Source organism: Aricia agestis, chromosome 6 (genome assembly GCF_905147365.1).
Source record: "Aricia agestis chromosome 6, ilAriAges1.1, whole genome shotgun sequence".
Classification (NCBI taxonomy): domain Eukaryota; kingdom Metazoa; phylum Arthropoda; class Insecta; order Lepidoptera; family Lycaenidae; genus Aricia; species Aricia agestis.
This window is the reverse complement of record NC_056411.1, coordinates 1,911,735-1,927,538: the sequence shown is the minus strand read 5'-3', so window position 1 is coordinate 1,927,538 and position 15,804 is coordinate 1,911,735. Positions and strand designations below refer to the sequence as shown.

At 35.7% G+C, this 15,804-nt stretch overlaps 1 protein-coding gene across 1 annotated transcript in view; it reads left to right on the top strand.

Annotated features, from left to right (window-relative positions):
* Positions 1 to 2,942: 2,942 nt before the first annotated feature.
* Positions 2,943 to 15,804, top strand: part of LOC121727713 (facilitated trehalose transporter Tret1-like) — a 46,302-nt gene continuing 33,440 nt past the window's right edge. The window contains exon 1 of the mRNA XM_042115692.1: positions 2,943 to 3,127. Coding sequence (XP_041971626.1) covers positions 3,106 to 3,127 — 22 coding nt within the window. The 5' untranslated portion in view covers positions 2,943 to 3,105. The remainder of the gene's footprint in view (positions 3,128 to 15,804) is intronic.

Sequence of the window (15,804 nt, the reverse complement as noted above, 5' to 3'; positions counted from 1 at the left end):
CTCCAAGACTGGGTTATTTGCGCAGGTGTTCAATTTTCTCTAGAATTTCCACCATTATCCAGGCTCAAAAATATTATTTTTTTATACTGAGAACTGTTGCATACCTTCGGAGTGTCGAATGGACTCATAAAATAGAGTACATTAATGTGTGTATTATAATTTATAACAAACGTTAATTTTTTTACAAAAAAAAGATAATGAAAAAAGAAAAAAGATAGTAATGTTTGTTGTTGTTCACCCTGTCTGAAATAACTGTAGGTATTTTATTTTAAATAAGGGATAACTTTCGGAAGCTATTTCTCAACATTTTAGGATTGAGTGATTATAAAAGAAAAAATAGGTACGTGTATGTTTATTTTTAACAAGGATCAATATAATATCAAAATTTTTCACGAAGGTTTAATTGCACCCTGTATATAATTTAAATAAATACGCGGGCGAAAATCTTTGGATCCCTTTTGACCAAAAATGCGGAAACGTAGGTGAATGAAATTTTGCACAGTTATAGTTTATATGGTGAAGGAGTGCATCGAGCTAATATTATTTTGAAATCATGCTTTTATCATACATTTTTTTTACAAATAAAACATTACACACACTACAATGTGCACACTACCATCTTTTAGAATGACAAGCCAATACATATTATATACGAATTATACTCTCTTGTTTATGGTTGAACTCTGTTGTCAAATTGAAAATGGAATGTTGTTTTTTTATTCAATCTGAAATAGTCATTGATACTTTAAACGGGGAGCCATAAGAAGAAGCTAATTAAGGTCGAATTTCGACCATTGGGCGATCTCTATGGTTTTTATAATTATGTTACTGTTTACGACATGAATATATTATATGCATTTTGACTTGAGAAATTTTATATAATTAGTAATTACCTATAAATTATTATTATGATGTGTTAAAATGATTTACTTTAAATTATATATACCATTATTGTCTCGCTATTTAAATAGTGTATTGGTTGTTAATTTCATATTGATAGATATTATTAATTAGAGGACTTAATTTTGCATTGCACACTATTTTAATATGGTAGAATGAAATATTCAATTGTATAATATATAGAATTAAGACCAACCTGTACTTCGTTCTGGCAATAAATGAATTATGAATTATGCTTTAAGTATTAAAAGTTCATTAGCATCGTAGTTAGCATGGATAAAATTATAGGATTTTTTTTTAAATTTTAGTATTCCGCTCTCAGTAGAGCAGTCATAAATTTTATAACGTTATAAAAATGCTTACTAATTGCGTTATAAAACAATATTTATTTTGATCCAAGAGTAAATCTATTCTAGGTACATTATTTAAATTGTGTCTTGGATCTCTTTAAAACCAAGCTGCTTATGTTCCACAGCAGTCAACATTCAAATAAAAGGATCTTAGTATAATTTAAAACTGTTTTGTTTACAATTATTATTAAATTATACTAAATTTTATAGCGTAAAGTTCCATCTTCACGCTCAGCCATGACAACTGATGTCTGATTGTTACCACAATTGCCTAAGCAATCAAGGGTCTGCACAACTAACATCGATTATGGGCAATCAAAGACTAATCGTCATTTCTATTTGCACATCATAATCTTTTGCGAATGTGGAACCATCCACACGTATCGGATGCAACTTTGACCCAAGGTTTTGCCAATTTTCAGGCAGAAATGTATATGACAATCATAATACATTTCAGATAATCCCCATGATCCCAATAAGACCCGAGTCAGAATTTAAATACGCCGTAATTCTGCAGTACTGGGTAATAATAACATCGGACGGGTCAAAACTTTGTATACGTATACTGTGGCTGTGGGGATGCAGAGTAAACGCGCACAGAGGTGATAAAAATATTCACAGCCGAACATAATATTATAACCTCCTCCTTTTTGGAAGTCGGTTAAAAAAGATGGCTGTCCGTCATACGTTTTCGTCGATTCGTAAACATTTATGAAATTCTTACAGAATATATTTTCATTTTCAAAGTTCATTATTCATTTTATACATCAAATTAAAATAATAAAAATACTAACTTAAAATATTAGTTTAATATACAACGAGATTTGCTATTTAATTTTTTGTTATTCGTTCAGTAAAATTATGTGGTCTTTAATGATTATTATTATTAGAATTTTATGGTAATTGAGAATATTATAATTAATAAATTAACCGTCGTATCTATAATGATGTACTTACCTTATTATACTTAAAAAGAAAAAAAATAGATTTATGATTGTAGTGATGTTGTGATGATTGTGATATGATTAATTAACAATATGATACGCCGTTCGAAATATTGACTATGACATATTATCATTTATCATGTTACTAGATGACGCCCGCAACTCCGTTGCGCCAAAATTTGTTTATTGCGCGGGTACCGTACATTTTTCGGGATTAAAAGTATCTCTATGTCCTTTCCCGGGAATCAAAGCATCTCCATACCAAATTTCAGCAAAATTGGTTCAGCGGTTTGGGTGTGAAGAGGTAACAGACAGACAGACAAACTTTCCCATTAATTATAATATTAAGTATGGAAGTATAGAAGTATGGATTTATATGTTGATCGCTTGGCTCATAGTCGTAGTATTCTGCTTTCTAAATAAATTAAAATTTTTTGACACTACTGTAACAACCTATTTCGCCCTTGAAATCTATTGTTTTGCGGTATTTTTTCCAATTCCGACCGCGACGCGACGCGCAAATGCATTTCTAAATTTGTATAGAATTGACAGACTTGCATAACGTCTCACACAATTGAAGTCTTTCAATATAAATTTAGAAATGCATCTACGCGTCGCATTGCGATCTGAATTGACCCTTATCGGACTTCACCCTCGACGTCTGTGCGCGCAGTGCTCTGTGGCCACCCCATTTAAGATGTAAACACATAAGTATAGACTGGGGTTCGCCAGTCGTCGCGGCGCGTTCCCGGCGCTCGCACGCGGGACCTACCACGAACATCCTCACATTTAGGTCTAATTATCACAAAATTCGACAAACGAATTATTTCCACTCGTTCGCCGATTTTTTTCGAATCGATTTTTTTAACAGTCGGTGATATGATAGTGTAAGTGCAAATTGTCAATTGGTGATGCCTTACGATGAGTTTGCGAGTAAGTCAATTTTGTTATCGATTTTAGGAGTTTATCGTTTTGCAGATTATCTAGCCTTGAGCTTATCTGTAATCGGGTTGAGTTATGATGACTTGGGATTCATTGATTTTGATAGCTCGCCCGAGGCCGCCTAGGCTATACGGTGTGTACTAACTATAGTATACACAATGTAATACTTGTGACTTGTGAATCATAGGTTTCGTCTAGTAATAATAGACAGTTTTTGATTCTACTTTTACGAATATCATATACGAAAGTAAATGTTTTTCGTACATACCTCAGCTTTGTCAATTCTACTAAATTTGCAAAATATGTAGTGTACGCACAGGACCAAGCTCTGTCAAGGTGTCTCACATAAAAAGTATAATTTTATACAGTTTAGCATAAAATTTTACCTAAAGATCTAAAATTAAAATAAAATATTTATTATGTCAATTCAATTTAGAGGGAAAGGGGATTTTACACCAGTTACATGAATCGTAAATTCACCGCTTTGGTTGCTTTATTTTATCTTTATTGTAGTTAAAGGACGCCAGATACATTGATACATTAACAAGAGAAATAAATAATAATTAATGATGTGTGCGGTAAAACTGTACCTAAATTGTTTATGCAAAGCTAGTATAATCTACAGCTTATTTTCGAAACATTAAAAATATTTTCTTGTAAAAAAGATAAATTATAATATTATTATGTTGCTGCATCGTTTTAGTAATCAGAAATTTCGTGAAAAAAAAACGTGGACATAAAATTGTTTGTGGACATAAAACTTTTTGAAAATCGGATAATTTCTATAAATAGAAAACTATTGTAAACAGGAAAGTCTCTGTCCGTTGAAAACTGTTAGAAAATAAATATCTGTTGACCATAAATTATAAAAAAATTAAAACCAGCCAAGTGTGAGTTGGACTCGTCCATAAAGGGTTCCGCAGCAGCAATAAGGTTTTTTTCTATGAAAGGTTTTTGATTTATTTTTATATTTTAGTTGATTTAATTAAAGTTAAATTAAGGTTTATCATTTATGACGTATAAAAACACTACTTGCGAGATCTCGTTCAAATCATATAATTTTTTTAGAATTATCATGCCCCTAATTTAGAAGTTAGAGGGGGGGGGGGAGACACACATTTTACCACTTCGGAAGAGTTTCTCTCGCAAACTATTCAGGTTAGAAAAAAATTATATCAAAAAATTCAATTTGATTTTTGAACACCTATCCATTATAGATGCCCCACACGCATAGGTTAGATATTTTTTTTTTTGTTTCAGTTGTACCTATGGGGACCCCGAAAAATTTTTAGTAATTTTTCCATTTTTATATTAAAATCTTAATGCGGTTCACAGACCACATCTACTTACCAAGTTTCAATAGTATAGCTCTTATTTTAAAGCTAGCATTAGGGTCAATTAAGACCGCAACGCCACCCGTAGATGCATTTCTAAATGATTTGACTGACTTTAATTGCGTGAGAATCCATGCAAGTCTGTCAGTTCAATACTTTAGAAATACATCTACCAATCGCGTTGCGGTCTGAATTGACCCTTAATGTAAAATAAATAATTTCATATTGAAATAATTATCGAACTAGTCCATTTGTGCACATTTCCTAGCTGGAACTTTTGTGCAACTTGACTATTACCGATTTCAGTTTTACGAACAAAACTTTAAAGTTTAGAACTAAAAGTTATAACTCTATTTAAAATATGGAAAAAATACTTTCAAGCTTTCTGTTTTCGGGCACATTTTACTGACGTACTAATGTTACATATTTCATGAGGTTATTTTACATAAATTGATGTTACATTTGATTTAAGTTCATGGTAAGAATAATTAGTATGACGCCTCCGTGGTCTAGTGGTTAGAGCGTCGCTCTCGACTCCGGAGGTCGTGGGTTCAAATCCCGCGTTGGAAACATGTTATTTCCAAGTTTGGTTAGGACAATGCAGGCTGATCGCCTGATTGTCTGACAAGTAAGATGATCCATGCGTCGGATGGGCATGTAAAAAGTCGGTCCTGCGCCTGATCTCTCGCCAGTCGTGTCGGTCTTCCGTCCTACTGGGTTATGAGAGTAAAAGAATAGAGAGTGCTCTTGTGTACTGCGCACACACTTGGGCACTATAAAATTACTCCTGCGTATCTGGTCTGGTTTCAATGAAACCGGCCACCGTCACCGAAACCGGTGTGGGGAGTATTATTATTATTATTAATTAGTATGATAAATGTAACTTGAAAATGTATGGTTTATACTTCACAGTTTCTTCACCCAAATTCTTGAATTTTTCTTTCTAATTTCGTTTTTTTTTTACATCAAAGTTAGAATTCTTTGTATTATTATCATTTGGCATCACTGATGAATGATGAATGATCACTGATGAATGAAAAACATCTATGAAATGATAACGTACGATGCGGGCGACTTTTATGTGGACGCCGGCCCCGGGCCATCACACGCATGAGAGGAAAAGCGTCCTAACTTCACTGTCAAAATTCTCAAACCCAAGTTGTACCTACCCTACTACCTACCTATCTACCTACCCTGAAGTTGTAAAAACCATCAGGCGATCCATCTGCCCATTGCGTATATTGTATAAAAGCGTCCGTATTTGTATATTGAATAGTCCATTGTGCGAGTTATACAAAGGGTGAAATAATGTCAGCCGGGCGCGGCGACGTATTGTCAGACAAATTGATTTTGTTTATAATTGATTTGATATCATCAGTATTATCGTTGAATGCTTTGAATACTAGTATTATATTTTACTTTTTTATTGGAATTTTTTTAGTATTATTTGAAGTGTAACAATGAAAGGTTTTTGTGGAGCTTTCTATCGTATGTTTCTTATACGGAGTGATAATATTTTTTCGTTAAGGAACTGTACAGACTTTGCCTGGTTCTAACAAAGGCTTCGCCTACGTGGTCCAGTGGAATAAAACGTGACTTTTGATTTGGAGGTCGTGGTTTTCATTTCCAGGTGGGAAATTGTTGTTTAAAATGTTGCGAGAATACAAGCTGATCACTTGATTCTAAATCAAGTGATCAGCTTGTATTCTCAACAATCTCTCTCATCTCACAAGAAAAATTTTCATGTAAAATCTTAAATTATTAAAATGATTACCATATGATTCTGTTAAAGGTGTAGATGGAGTTATACGTGGGAGAGCCATGCTTCGGCACGAATGGGCCGGCTCGTCCGCAGAAATACCACGTTCTCACAGAAAACGGGCGTGAAACAGCGCTTGCGCTGTGTTTCGCTGAGTGAGTGAGTTTACCGGAGGCCCAATCCCTTACCCTATTCCCTCTTAAAAGGCCGGCAACGCACCTGCAGCTCTTCTGATCCTGCGAGTGTCCATGGGCGACGGAAGTTGCTTTCCATCCGGTGACCCGTTTGCTCGTTTGCCCCCTTATTTCATAAAAAAAAAATAAAAAAAAAATGGAGTAAAATAGTTATTTTCGACCATAAAAACAGCTATTAGTTCACATATTCCCACAATATCCATTTCTGTGCATATTCCATATAAAACAGATCATCTCATAAAATGAAATCCCTCCAATAAAAATATAAGTCCAATAAAATACACTCATACATAAACAATTTTCTTGGAATTTTTTGCGTATAACGGGATTTGTCTCGATTCGAATATCGAATGATATGGGATCCGCGGACTTTGATGGATTGATCGTAGGGGGGAGGATAAGGGGGATGACAAGGGGGGATTGGGGAGGGTATTGTATTGACTCGCTTTGGCTCGCGACTTTTTAACATGAATGTTGTCTTTTGAAGAAGATGTTGTGTGATGATGATATATTATTTTATAGTTTAACGTGACAGATAGATTATTTATTTGCACATTAAAATAAACGTAATAAAAGTGTACCGGATGATGAATCGCACTATCGAAGTTCCTGAGATCGCCGCGACTGCAACGTCTGAAATAACGACAGTGGGCTTTGGCCTGACCGAGTACAACTCGTTCGGTGGAAATGTCTTTAGGGCATAGTACATGACGCCGCGACAAAATACGTTTATCGCGCGAGAATCGTAAATTTTTCTGGGATAAAATGTATCCTATGTCCATTCCCGGGACACAAAGTGTTTCCATACCAAGACATAATATACTTTCGCATTTACAGTATTAGTATGTATATCCTACGTGTATCCCAAAGCCTAAAAGGCAAAACAACGTTTGCCGATCAGATAGTCTTTTTATAATATAAAGCCTTGAGAGGTGTCAAGGGACACCCGAATGGAATGAAGTTATTTCTTATGTTAAAATAACCTGTACACATGTACACTCAAAAAAATTATCTACTGGCGCCCAGGAATACTAACAACGCCCTCCGCCCCTACCATGCATGTACTAATAAAAAAGTGTCGTTACAACTTTTTCAGTCTAGCCCAAGGCGATAAGGAACTACGTTCCAATAATTTATAATAATAATTGCACTAACTTTAATTTCATGATTATTTAACTTTAAATTAGTCAATACATTTTCTATCAAACTCTTCATTAAATATAACATTAGATGTATCTGAGTGCGACCGTGACTAAACTAAATAAGATATCCATACTAATATTATAAATGCGAAAGTGTGTCTGTCTGTCTGTCTGTTACCTATTCACGCCCTAACCTCTAAACCGATTTGGCTGAAATTTGGCATGGAGGTACTTTGAGTCCCGGGAAAGGACATAGGATACTTTTCGTCGTTCGATAAACGAGTTTCGGCGCAACGGAGTTGCGGGCGTCATCTAGTTCAATATAATGATTCTCATCCAATAACCTATTTGAATGTATTTTTGTGCGGAGTCTGCTGACCTATATACGAGTACGTAATAGTCGGCAATAAACCGTATTAGGTCGTGCGCGCTTTACAGAACCACCTGGGTCTATAAGACAATAAAATTGAAACATCTTTTGTCGATAAAATTGTAATTTTATTGATACACTCGATAACTCTGTACAATTATTATTATTGTTAGCACATTTACAATAAAGCTGACATAGACAAAAGTAGTAATATTTCTAATTACAGCGAATAGAAGCACAAAAATTATACAAAATGTAAAAATTTAAACAAAATATATGAAATTCCGTTTCTCGATTTTTCAGATTATAAAATATAAAAACATCATAATCTTATATCTTTAAACGAGCAATTCTTGATATATATAATATTATATAGCTAGCTGTTGCCCGCAACTTCGTCCGCGTGAATGTATGTTATTAAAATCGAGATTTAGAAAATTGAACACCCATCTACGACTATTTCAGTTGGATCTATATTACACACGAAATTGTTAATTTACATCAAAGACCCAGGAAACTTGAATCTCAGATACTTATCGTTTTGAAAAATACTTTCTTTGAAGACCGCTTGGCGTGGACAGGGGATGGGGGCTACAGTAGGTATAGCTAAATAATTAATATTGGAATTTGTTGTGGACTGTTTCCTAGCATTGTAGTTATTTCGTCTTGGCAGAAAAAACTCTCCCAGAGAACATGATGAGAGGTTTATTCAAACATACTGCCTTCGGTCGTACATATTCTACCATTTCTACCAATGTGCTCGACTGATGCTAGTGACTTAGATCCGTAAAGTTTGACTTTAAAATTTCCATGGCCGGTAACGAATTGAGATACGCAGTGGTCAATATCCATTATCCATCCAGGGTTTGAATAATCATTTACGAATATTAGGAAAAGTTTTAAAGATCGACCTTTGCTAGAATTGGTAATCACTTTGGTTGTCGTTGTTAATTTCGAGGAGTTCCTTCAATTCCATTACTTATCAAGTCACCGTTTTTAGGGTTCCGTACCCAAAGGGTAAAAACGGGACCCTATTACTTAGACTCCGTTGTCTATCTCCAGGCTTTATTTCAAGAACCATTATAGCTAGAGTTCTGAAATTTTTACAGATTGTGTATATCTATTGGCCACTATAACAAAAAATACTGGAAATATAATAAATATTTATTCCCATACAACAAACATGATTTTTTTTGCCTTTTTTCTCGATATCAATAATTACAACAGGCATGCAGTTGAAATTTTCACAGAATTCTTAATTATATGTGTACTTTAATAATTAATAATAAAATAATCTACACATAAAAATAAAATTGAAGTGTCTGTTTGTAATATTGAAAGAACCGTTTTTTACTGGATGTATAGGGGACAGACACCAAAACAACATTTTTTACAATTTTTGCCTGTATGTCTGTCTGTCTGTCTGTTTGTTCCGGCTAATGTCTGAAATGGCTGGTGCGATTTTGACGGGACTTTTTTAGGCACATAGCTGATGTAGTAGGGAATAACTTAGGCTACTTTTTAACCGACTTCCGAAAAGGAGGAGGAATCACATTTTGCTGACGCGGACGAAGTCGCGGGCAACAGCTAGTTAATAATAAAATTAGAATAGAATTAAAATTTAAGGGGGGCTCCCATACAAAAACGCATCTTTTGGCCTATTTTTTCTCTATAACGGTACGGAACCCTTCGTGCGCGAGCCCGACTCGCACTTAGCCGATTTTACTGTAAACATGGTATCAAATTCGGGCAATCTATACAAGAAAAAAATAATTTTGAAAATCTGACCACAAACAGCAAAGTAAACATTAACTCCTCCTTTTTTGAAAGTCAGTTAAAAAAGTATCTAAGATGTTGACCAGGGATGTAAGGTATCATCATGCCCAATTTCATTGAAATCGGTCCAGCGGATTCAGAGATTAGCCTGTACAAACAAACAAATAGACATACAGACAAACAGATAGAGAAAGAAACATTTCAAAAACAGTTAAAATGTGTTCTACTACTCTTCTTACATGACCCTGACTCGCTTTTTCAAGTTTATTTTCAATGTATAAAAATTTTACCTCTACGATTTTATTATAAGTATAGATTAGAATCTCGGAATCGGCTCCAACGATTTTCATAAAATTTAGTATATAGGGGGTTTCGGGGGCGATAAATCGATCTAGCTAGGAATCATTTTTAGAAAATGTCATTTTATTCGTGTTTTATCGAATACCGAGCAAAGCTCGTTCAAATAGCTAGTATAATATAATATCACATCATCATTATTTATTAAAAAAAAATAACCATCGCTAATTTAAAAAAAATATATAAATAGATGATGCCCGCAACTCCGTTGCGCCAAAAATTATCGCGCGAGGACCTTAAAATTATCCTATGTCCTTTCCAGGGACTTCAGCAAATCCGTTTAGCGGTTTGATCGTGAAGAGGTAACAGACAGACAGAAAGACAGACAGACGGACAAACACACTTTCGTATTTATAATATTAGTATGGATGAAATAAAGAATTAATAATACTTATCACTACACTTATTATTACTAACTTGATTGAAAATTCGGCATGTTGTAGCACTTTGCTACGCTCCGTAGCGCTACGAGCCTACGGGCTACGAAGCGCCGCGTCGTAGGCTCGTAGCGCTACGAGCCTACGGGCTACGAAGCGCCGCGTCGTAGGCTCGTAGCGCTACGAGCCTACGGGCTACGAAGCGCCGCGTCGTAGGCTCGTAGCGCTACGAGCCTACGGGCTACGAAGCGCCGCGTCGTAGGCTCGTAGCGCTACGAGCCTACGGGCTACGAAGCGCCGCGTCGTAGGCTCGTAGCGCTACGAGCCTACGGGCTACGAAGCGCCGCGTCGTAGGCTCGTAGCGCTACGCTGACGTAGAGGGTATGCTTCCCGCTACGTCAGCCTCGCGCTACGAGGACTTTTTTTCTGCTAATAACAGTTTCTTATACAAATTATAACAAGGTGTAACAAAACTATGGGAAAAATCCTGACGCGCGGTCGCTTGCCCATGCCCATACACATAATTTTTTTTGCTGTTTCAGCGCTGCTACTTTCACAGTGAACTCAATATAAGGGACTCTTACAAACTCAAAAGTATTATCACCTAGTTTTGTTACATCGTGTATAAAATTCCCGTGTCAAACGGTTTATGCGCGAACTCGTCCAAAACGGCTCAACCGATTTTAATTAAATTTGTATACGTATACCCGAGGAAATTGATTCCTAGGCAGTTGACGGACCTACGTCATGTGGTCGGCTTATGTCAATTCAATGTTAACTGTAATCGGTCGGATGACTTTGACTTAACGTGACCAAATTACTGAGGTCCGCGATCTGCATAGGAATCAACTTCTCTGATAGTAAATTCGTTAGGCCTGAGAATAGGTTTTTATCTACTTTTTAATATTGATAATAGAAACAATTTATGTGGCAAAACAACATTTGCCCGGTCAGCTAGTTTATCTTTATAAATAAAAAATGTATTTTTTAGTCTCGCTAAAACTAATCTTGAAAAATGGAAGTTTAGGGAAGGCTTATAAGTGGAGGAAAGTGATGCGAAGTTCACCGGGTCCTCTAATAATTATGTGTATTAAATGTTAATCTTTTAATAGTTTAATTCATAGCTAAAGTTGTGTAGTTAATTTTTAGTAATCTGTGGCTAAAGGGTTTTAACAAAGAAACTATGCGAAAAGTCTAAAAACTTATGTAAACATGATGATGATCAGATAAAGTGTACAATTACCCTTATTCACTTTTTTCTTTTTTAAAGAAAAACAACGAAAGCTCATTTTCGAGCCTGAATATTTTGTTTCATAAACAAAAATAAAGTGATCGCTGCAAATATACTTTTAACACCGAGGCTTAAAGCCGCCGCCGTTGCTTGGCCAAATATTTCTTTCACAAAGTTGCAGCGTGCCCCTAATTTGTTTCGGATTACGGATTAAGATGTTCGGGAGATAAGACTTAATAACTTTCCCAAATATTAATGTTACATTAAGTAAACAGTCATCAGTCCTTTTTAGGGTGCCGTACCCAAAGGGTAAGAACGGGACCCTATTACTGAGACTTCGATGTCTGTCTGTCCGTCTGTCTGTCTGTATCTGGAGACATCCAGACTGTATCTCAAGAATCGCTATAACTACACTTCTGTTTTCACAGATTATATATTTCTGTTGCCGCTGTAAAAAAAATACTAAAAACAAAATAAAATTATTATTTAAGGGGGGTTCCCACACAAAAACACATTTTTTCCCACTTTCGTTCTATAACGGTACGGAACCCTTCGTAGGCGAGTTGACTTCGCACTTGGCCAAGTTTATTTTCACAGGGGCAGTTGATATTTAATTGCACAATATAGCATTGACGGTATCGTACCGTCATCATCGGTACGTCCATTCAACCAAATGGCCGCTCAAAAATCCAAAATCATATTACGTAAAAATAAATAAACGTTTTGATGGAAGCCGGTCATGTTTGTATTACATATCGTAGGAAAGTCTTCCAAACGGTTGTTCCGTAATGGACACCACAAGAAATTTTCTATTTCATTCCCGAGTCTTTTTGTCGACGGTGATATGATGGAAAATAAATACATTATTTTATTTTTTAATCAAGATTAAAAAAATAAAACATTTACTTATATTTTATAGTATGTTTAATATCCCTATTGTATTTAATAAGTAAAATATTATGTTTTCTATTTTTTTTTTGTAATAAAAAATTAAAAAATACCACGGTACTTACCATGGGACCAGACTGACGTGGTGTGAAGCATCCATAGATATTATCATTATTATTTTTCCATCATATCACAGTCTTAGACACGAATATACCTACCCCCTTACTAATAAACGCTGTATAAGCTTTGAATAGTTATACAGTGTTTTGTCTTCTTCAATCCAATTAGAAATGTCACTTGTGTGACAGGAACAAAACACTGTATAACTATTCAAAGCTTATACAACGTTTATTAGTAAGGGGGATTGAGTATACGCTCTGTTTTTATTTAAAAAAAAAACAGTGTTCTAACACTTCTAACACATTAAAATAGTCACAAACCACCACCAATATGTCTTTCAACAAAATTATGGAGTGTATCGATACAGCTGCTGTGACTCGGCGGTATCGTTGTGTTCATGTATCTGGGTCGCGATCTGCAAACAATTAGTACAATAACATACAGCGGGGCTAAAATGGTTACTCTGGATAATCATATTATGAATCATAGTAATATGATTCATTTTTATTAAATCGCAAGATGGTCACTCTGCTTCATATCTAGTAATTCGTACTAATTTGACATTCGCCAGTTTGTCAGTTTTGACAATTCATTTGCTGAATTGCTAAATGAGACCATTCTAGCCCCGCTGTTCTAAGTCAAGTATACTGGGGGAAAAATACCGTCGGGCCTATGGCAGCCTAAAAACCTAGCTAGCAGAGTAGACAAGTACCTCGACTTCAAACAAACGGGCGAATATACGCGATTTGGGCGTGACTGTCACTTTCAACATGTTTCACAATGCTGGGTAACGCATAAGTACGGCGCGCGCCGGCCGATATGACATAATATACATACTTACATCATACATCATACATATATCAAACGTATCGAGATCTCTTCTGAGTCGGCCTACTCCATAAAGTTAATATATCTAGCGGAATAGAGCAACAATCTCGAGCTGTCAAACGAAACCGAAATTGGTTTTCATCTGTGTGAAAAAGATGTGTACGTATACACTTACATAAACATGATTGAACATGAATTCTATGAGATTAAATTGTCAACGTGCGGCACGTGCCGACTGGACGTCAAAAAAGGAGTGCTGCTGTCATGTATCACACGTCTCTTTTTACCACGCAGTGTTACTGATAGTGACATGGCCTTTGTTTCTCTATTCCGCAATATTATATATTAACTTTATGGTCTACTCGTTAGTTCTGTTTACTCTGAGCTCTGCGGGGCTAAAATGATCACATTTAGCAATTCCTCTCAGTCAATTCAGCAAATGAATTGTCAACACAACTGTCAAACTGACAAATGTCAAATTAGTACGAATTACTAGACATGAATTGCAAGCAGACTTGCATTTTGCGATTTTAGAAAGATGAATCATATTATGATTCATAAACAACCATTTAAGCCCCGCTGTATAGCGAGTGTGTCAGAACAATGGCCCAAGAGCTAGCGATTGCCAGACTTTCGTAATTTTATAACAGCTGAAAGTTTTCCTGTATATGACCCCTATAGAGGTAAAAACGACAAGCAACTATGAAATTTGGGTACCAACGGTACGGAAAAAAAACCGGTGAATATTAAGAACCAGCTTAAAAGATCACACGGGGTGAAAGACAAGTGAAATACCTACTTATATATAAAATTAAAAAAAAAATCTTTCCATTTAAGTGCACCAAAAAAGTCCACAAAAAACACGGTCGTACAGACCCCTATAAACCGCGGCCGGCAACGTTCTTGGTAGTTTTTTTTCATGGCCTCTCTTGCAAAATGTCATATTCCCTGACTTTTTCACTCCCTTTGACTGCAATATAGCGCCTTTGTACGTTGAACTGTGTGCCCACCGCTTTACAATTTTTAATATACCACAATCTTTGAAGGTTTTTAATAAAAACTTGCCTTTTGATTACAACTGGACTGAAAAAGTTTACACAGACATGTAAAATATAAATAGGAGTAAATAATGACCGATACATGATATTTTTAAATAAAGAACGCTGAAAATCGTTTTTAATCTCGATATAAATCTCGCTGAGGTGTCTCATTAAAAAAACTCACATTAAAATATTAGCCATCGGAGAAATTAATTCATAGCCCAAAGGTAGATGACGAATCTACGTAATTTGGTCGGGCTATGTCAAGCCCAGCTGTAGATCACGACTGACATTATTTTACCTGCAACTACATTGTACAGTGATTTGTTTATCCCGCATTAATCGTACAATTTACATAATATGTCTCATTAAAAACTATTCTATATTCCTTATCATATTACGACTTAAATTCGATGCAAAGTGCATCGAAGTCGGTTAAATTCTCTCTCCCTGTCGAATATAAAGGCCTCGTCAATAATGTGAGACCTCCCCGTGTATGAATATGTAAAATATTGAAAATTCGCGACTCATCCACCACCCGTGACCCGGTTTCCCGACCAAAATATCACGGAGCGGTGCGGAACTTAGTATCGCTTTGTGGTGCACCCAATATTACTGTGATCATCATACAGTATAGAACTTACATGGTAACTATTTACTTAATTTAGTAATTATTACAAAACGATAACTTTCGCATTGGACCGCTATGTAATGGTTTTAGTTGTAGCATGTTTAATTCAGTAATTCAATTTTGGACTGGAATGCAATTCATTCATTCCAGTGTCTGTTTACATGATTCCAGCAGCGTTCCAGCGCTGAATTGGAATAACGTAAACTGGCCATAAATAGGGCTCCAGTTACGACTAAGAGATTTGACGGTACAACGGTCAAATCTCATAAGCTATGTCCACATTATGCGATTTCGTCTTCAATTTTGGTCATCTTTTTTCATTCAACTTTCGTTTTGGCGCATTCAATAATTGAATACGTCAACGAACGCAACGCCAACATTGTCATTTTTGTTTTTTGGATACGGTCAGAGGGCATGCATCGCAGGCATGCCTCACGTTCGCTGTTGACTGTGCTATAACGCATGCGCTTGACAAACATAAAAAAAATATCCACAGCCTAACATAGTATAACCTCCTCGTTTTTTGGAAGTTAAAAAGACACAGTGTGGACAAAGCTATAGAGCAACGTAACTTGTGTGACCGACCTGAGTGAAATAGCCAACTGAAAGCACGCCTCTGTG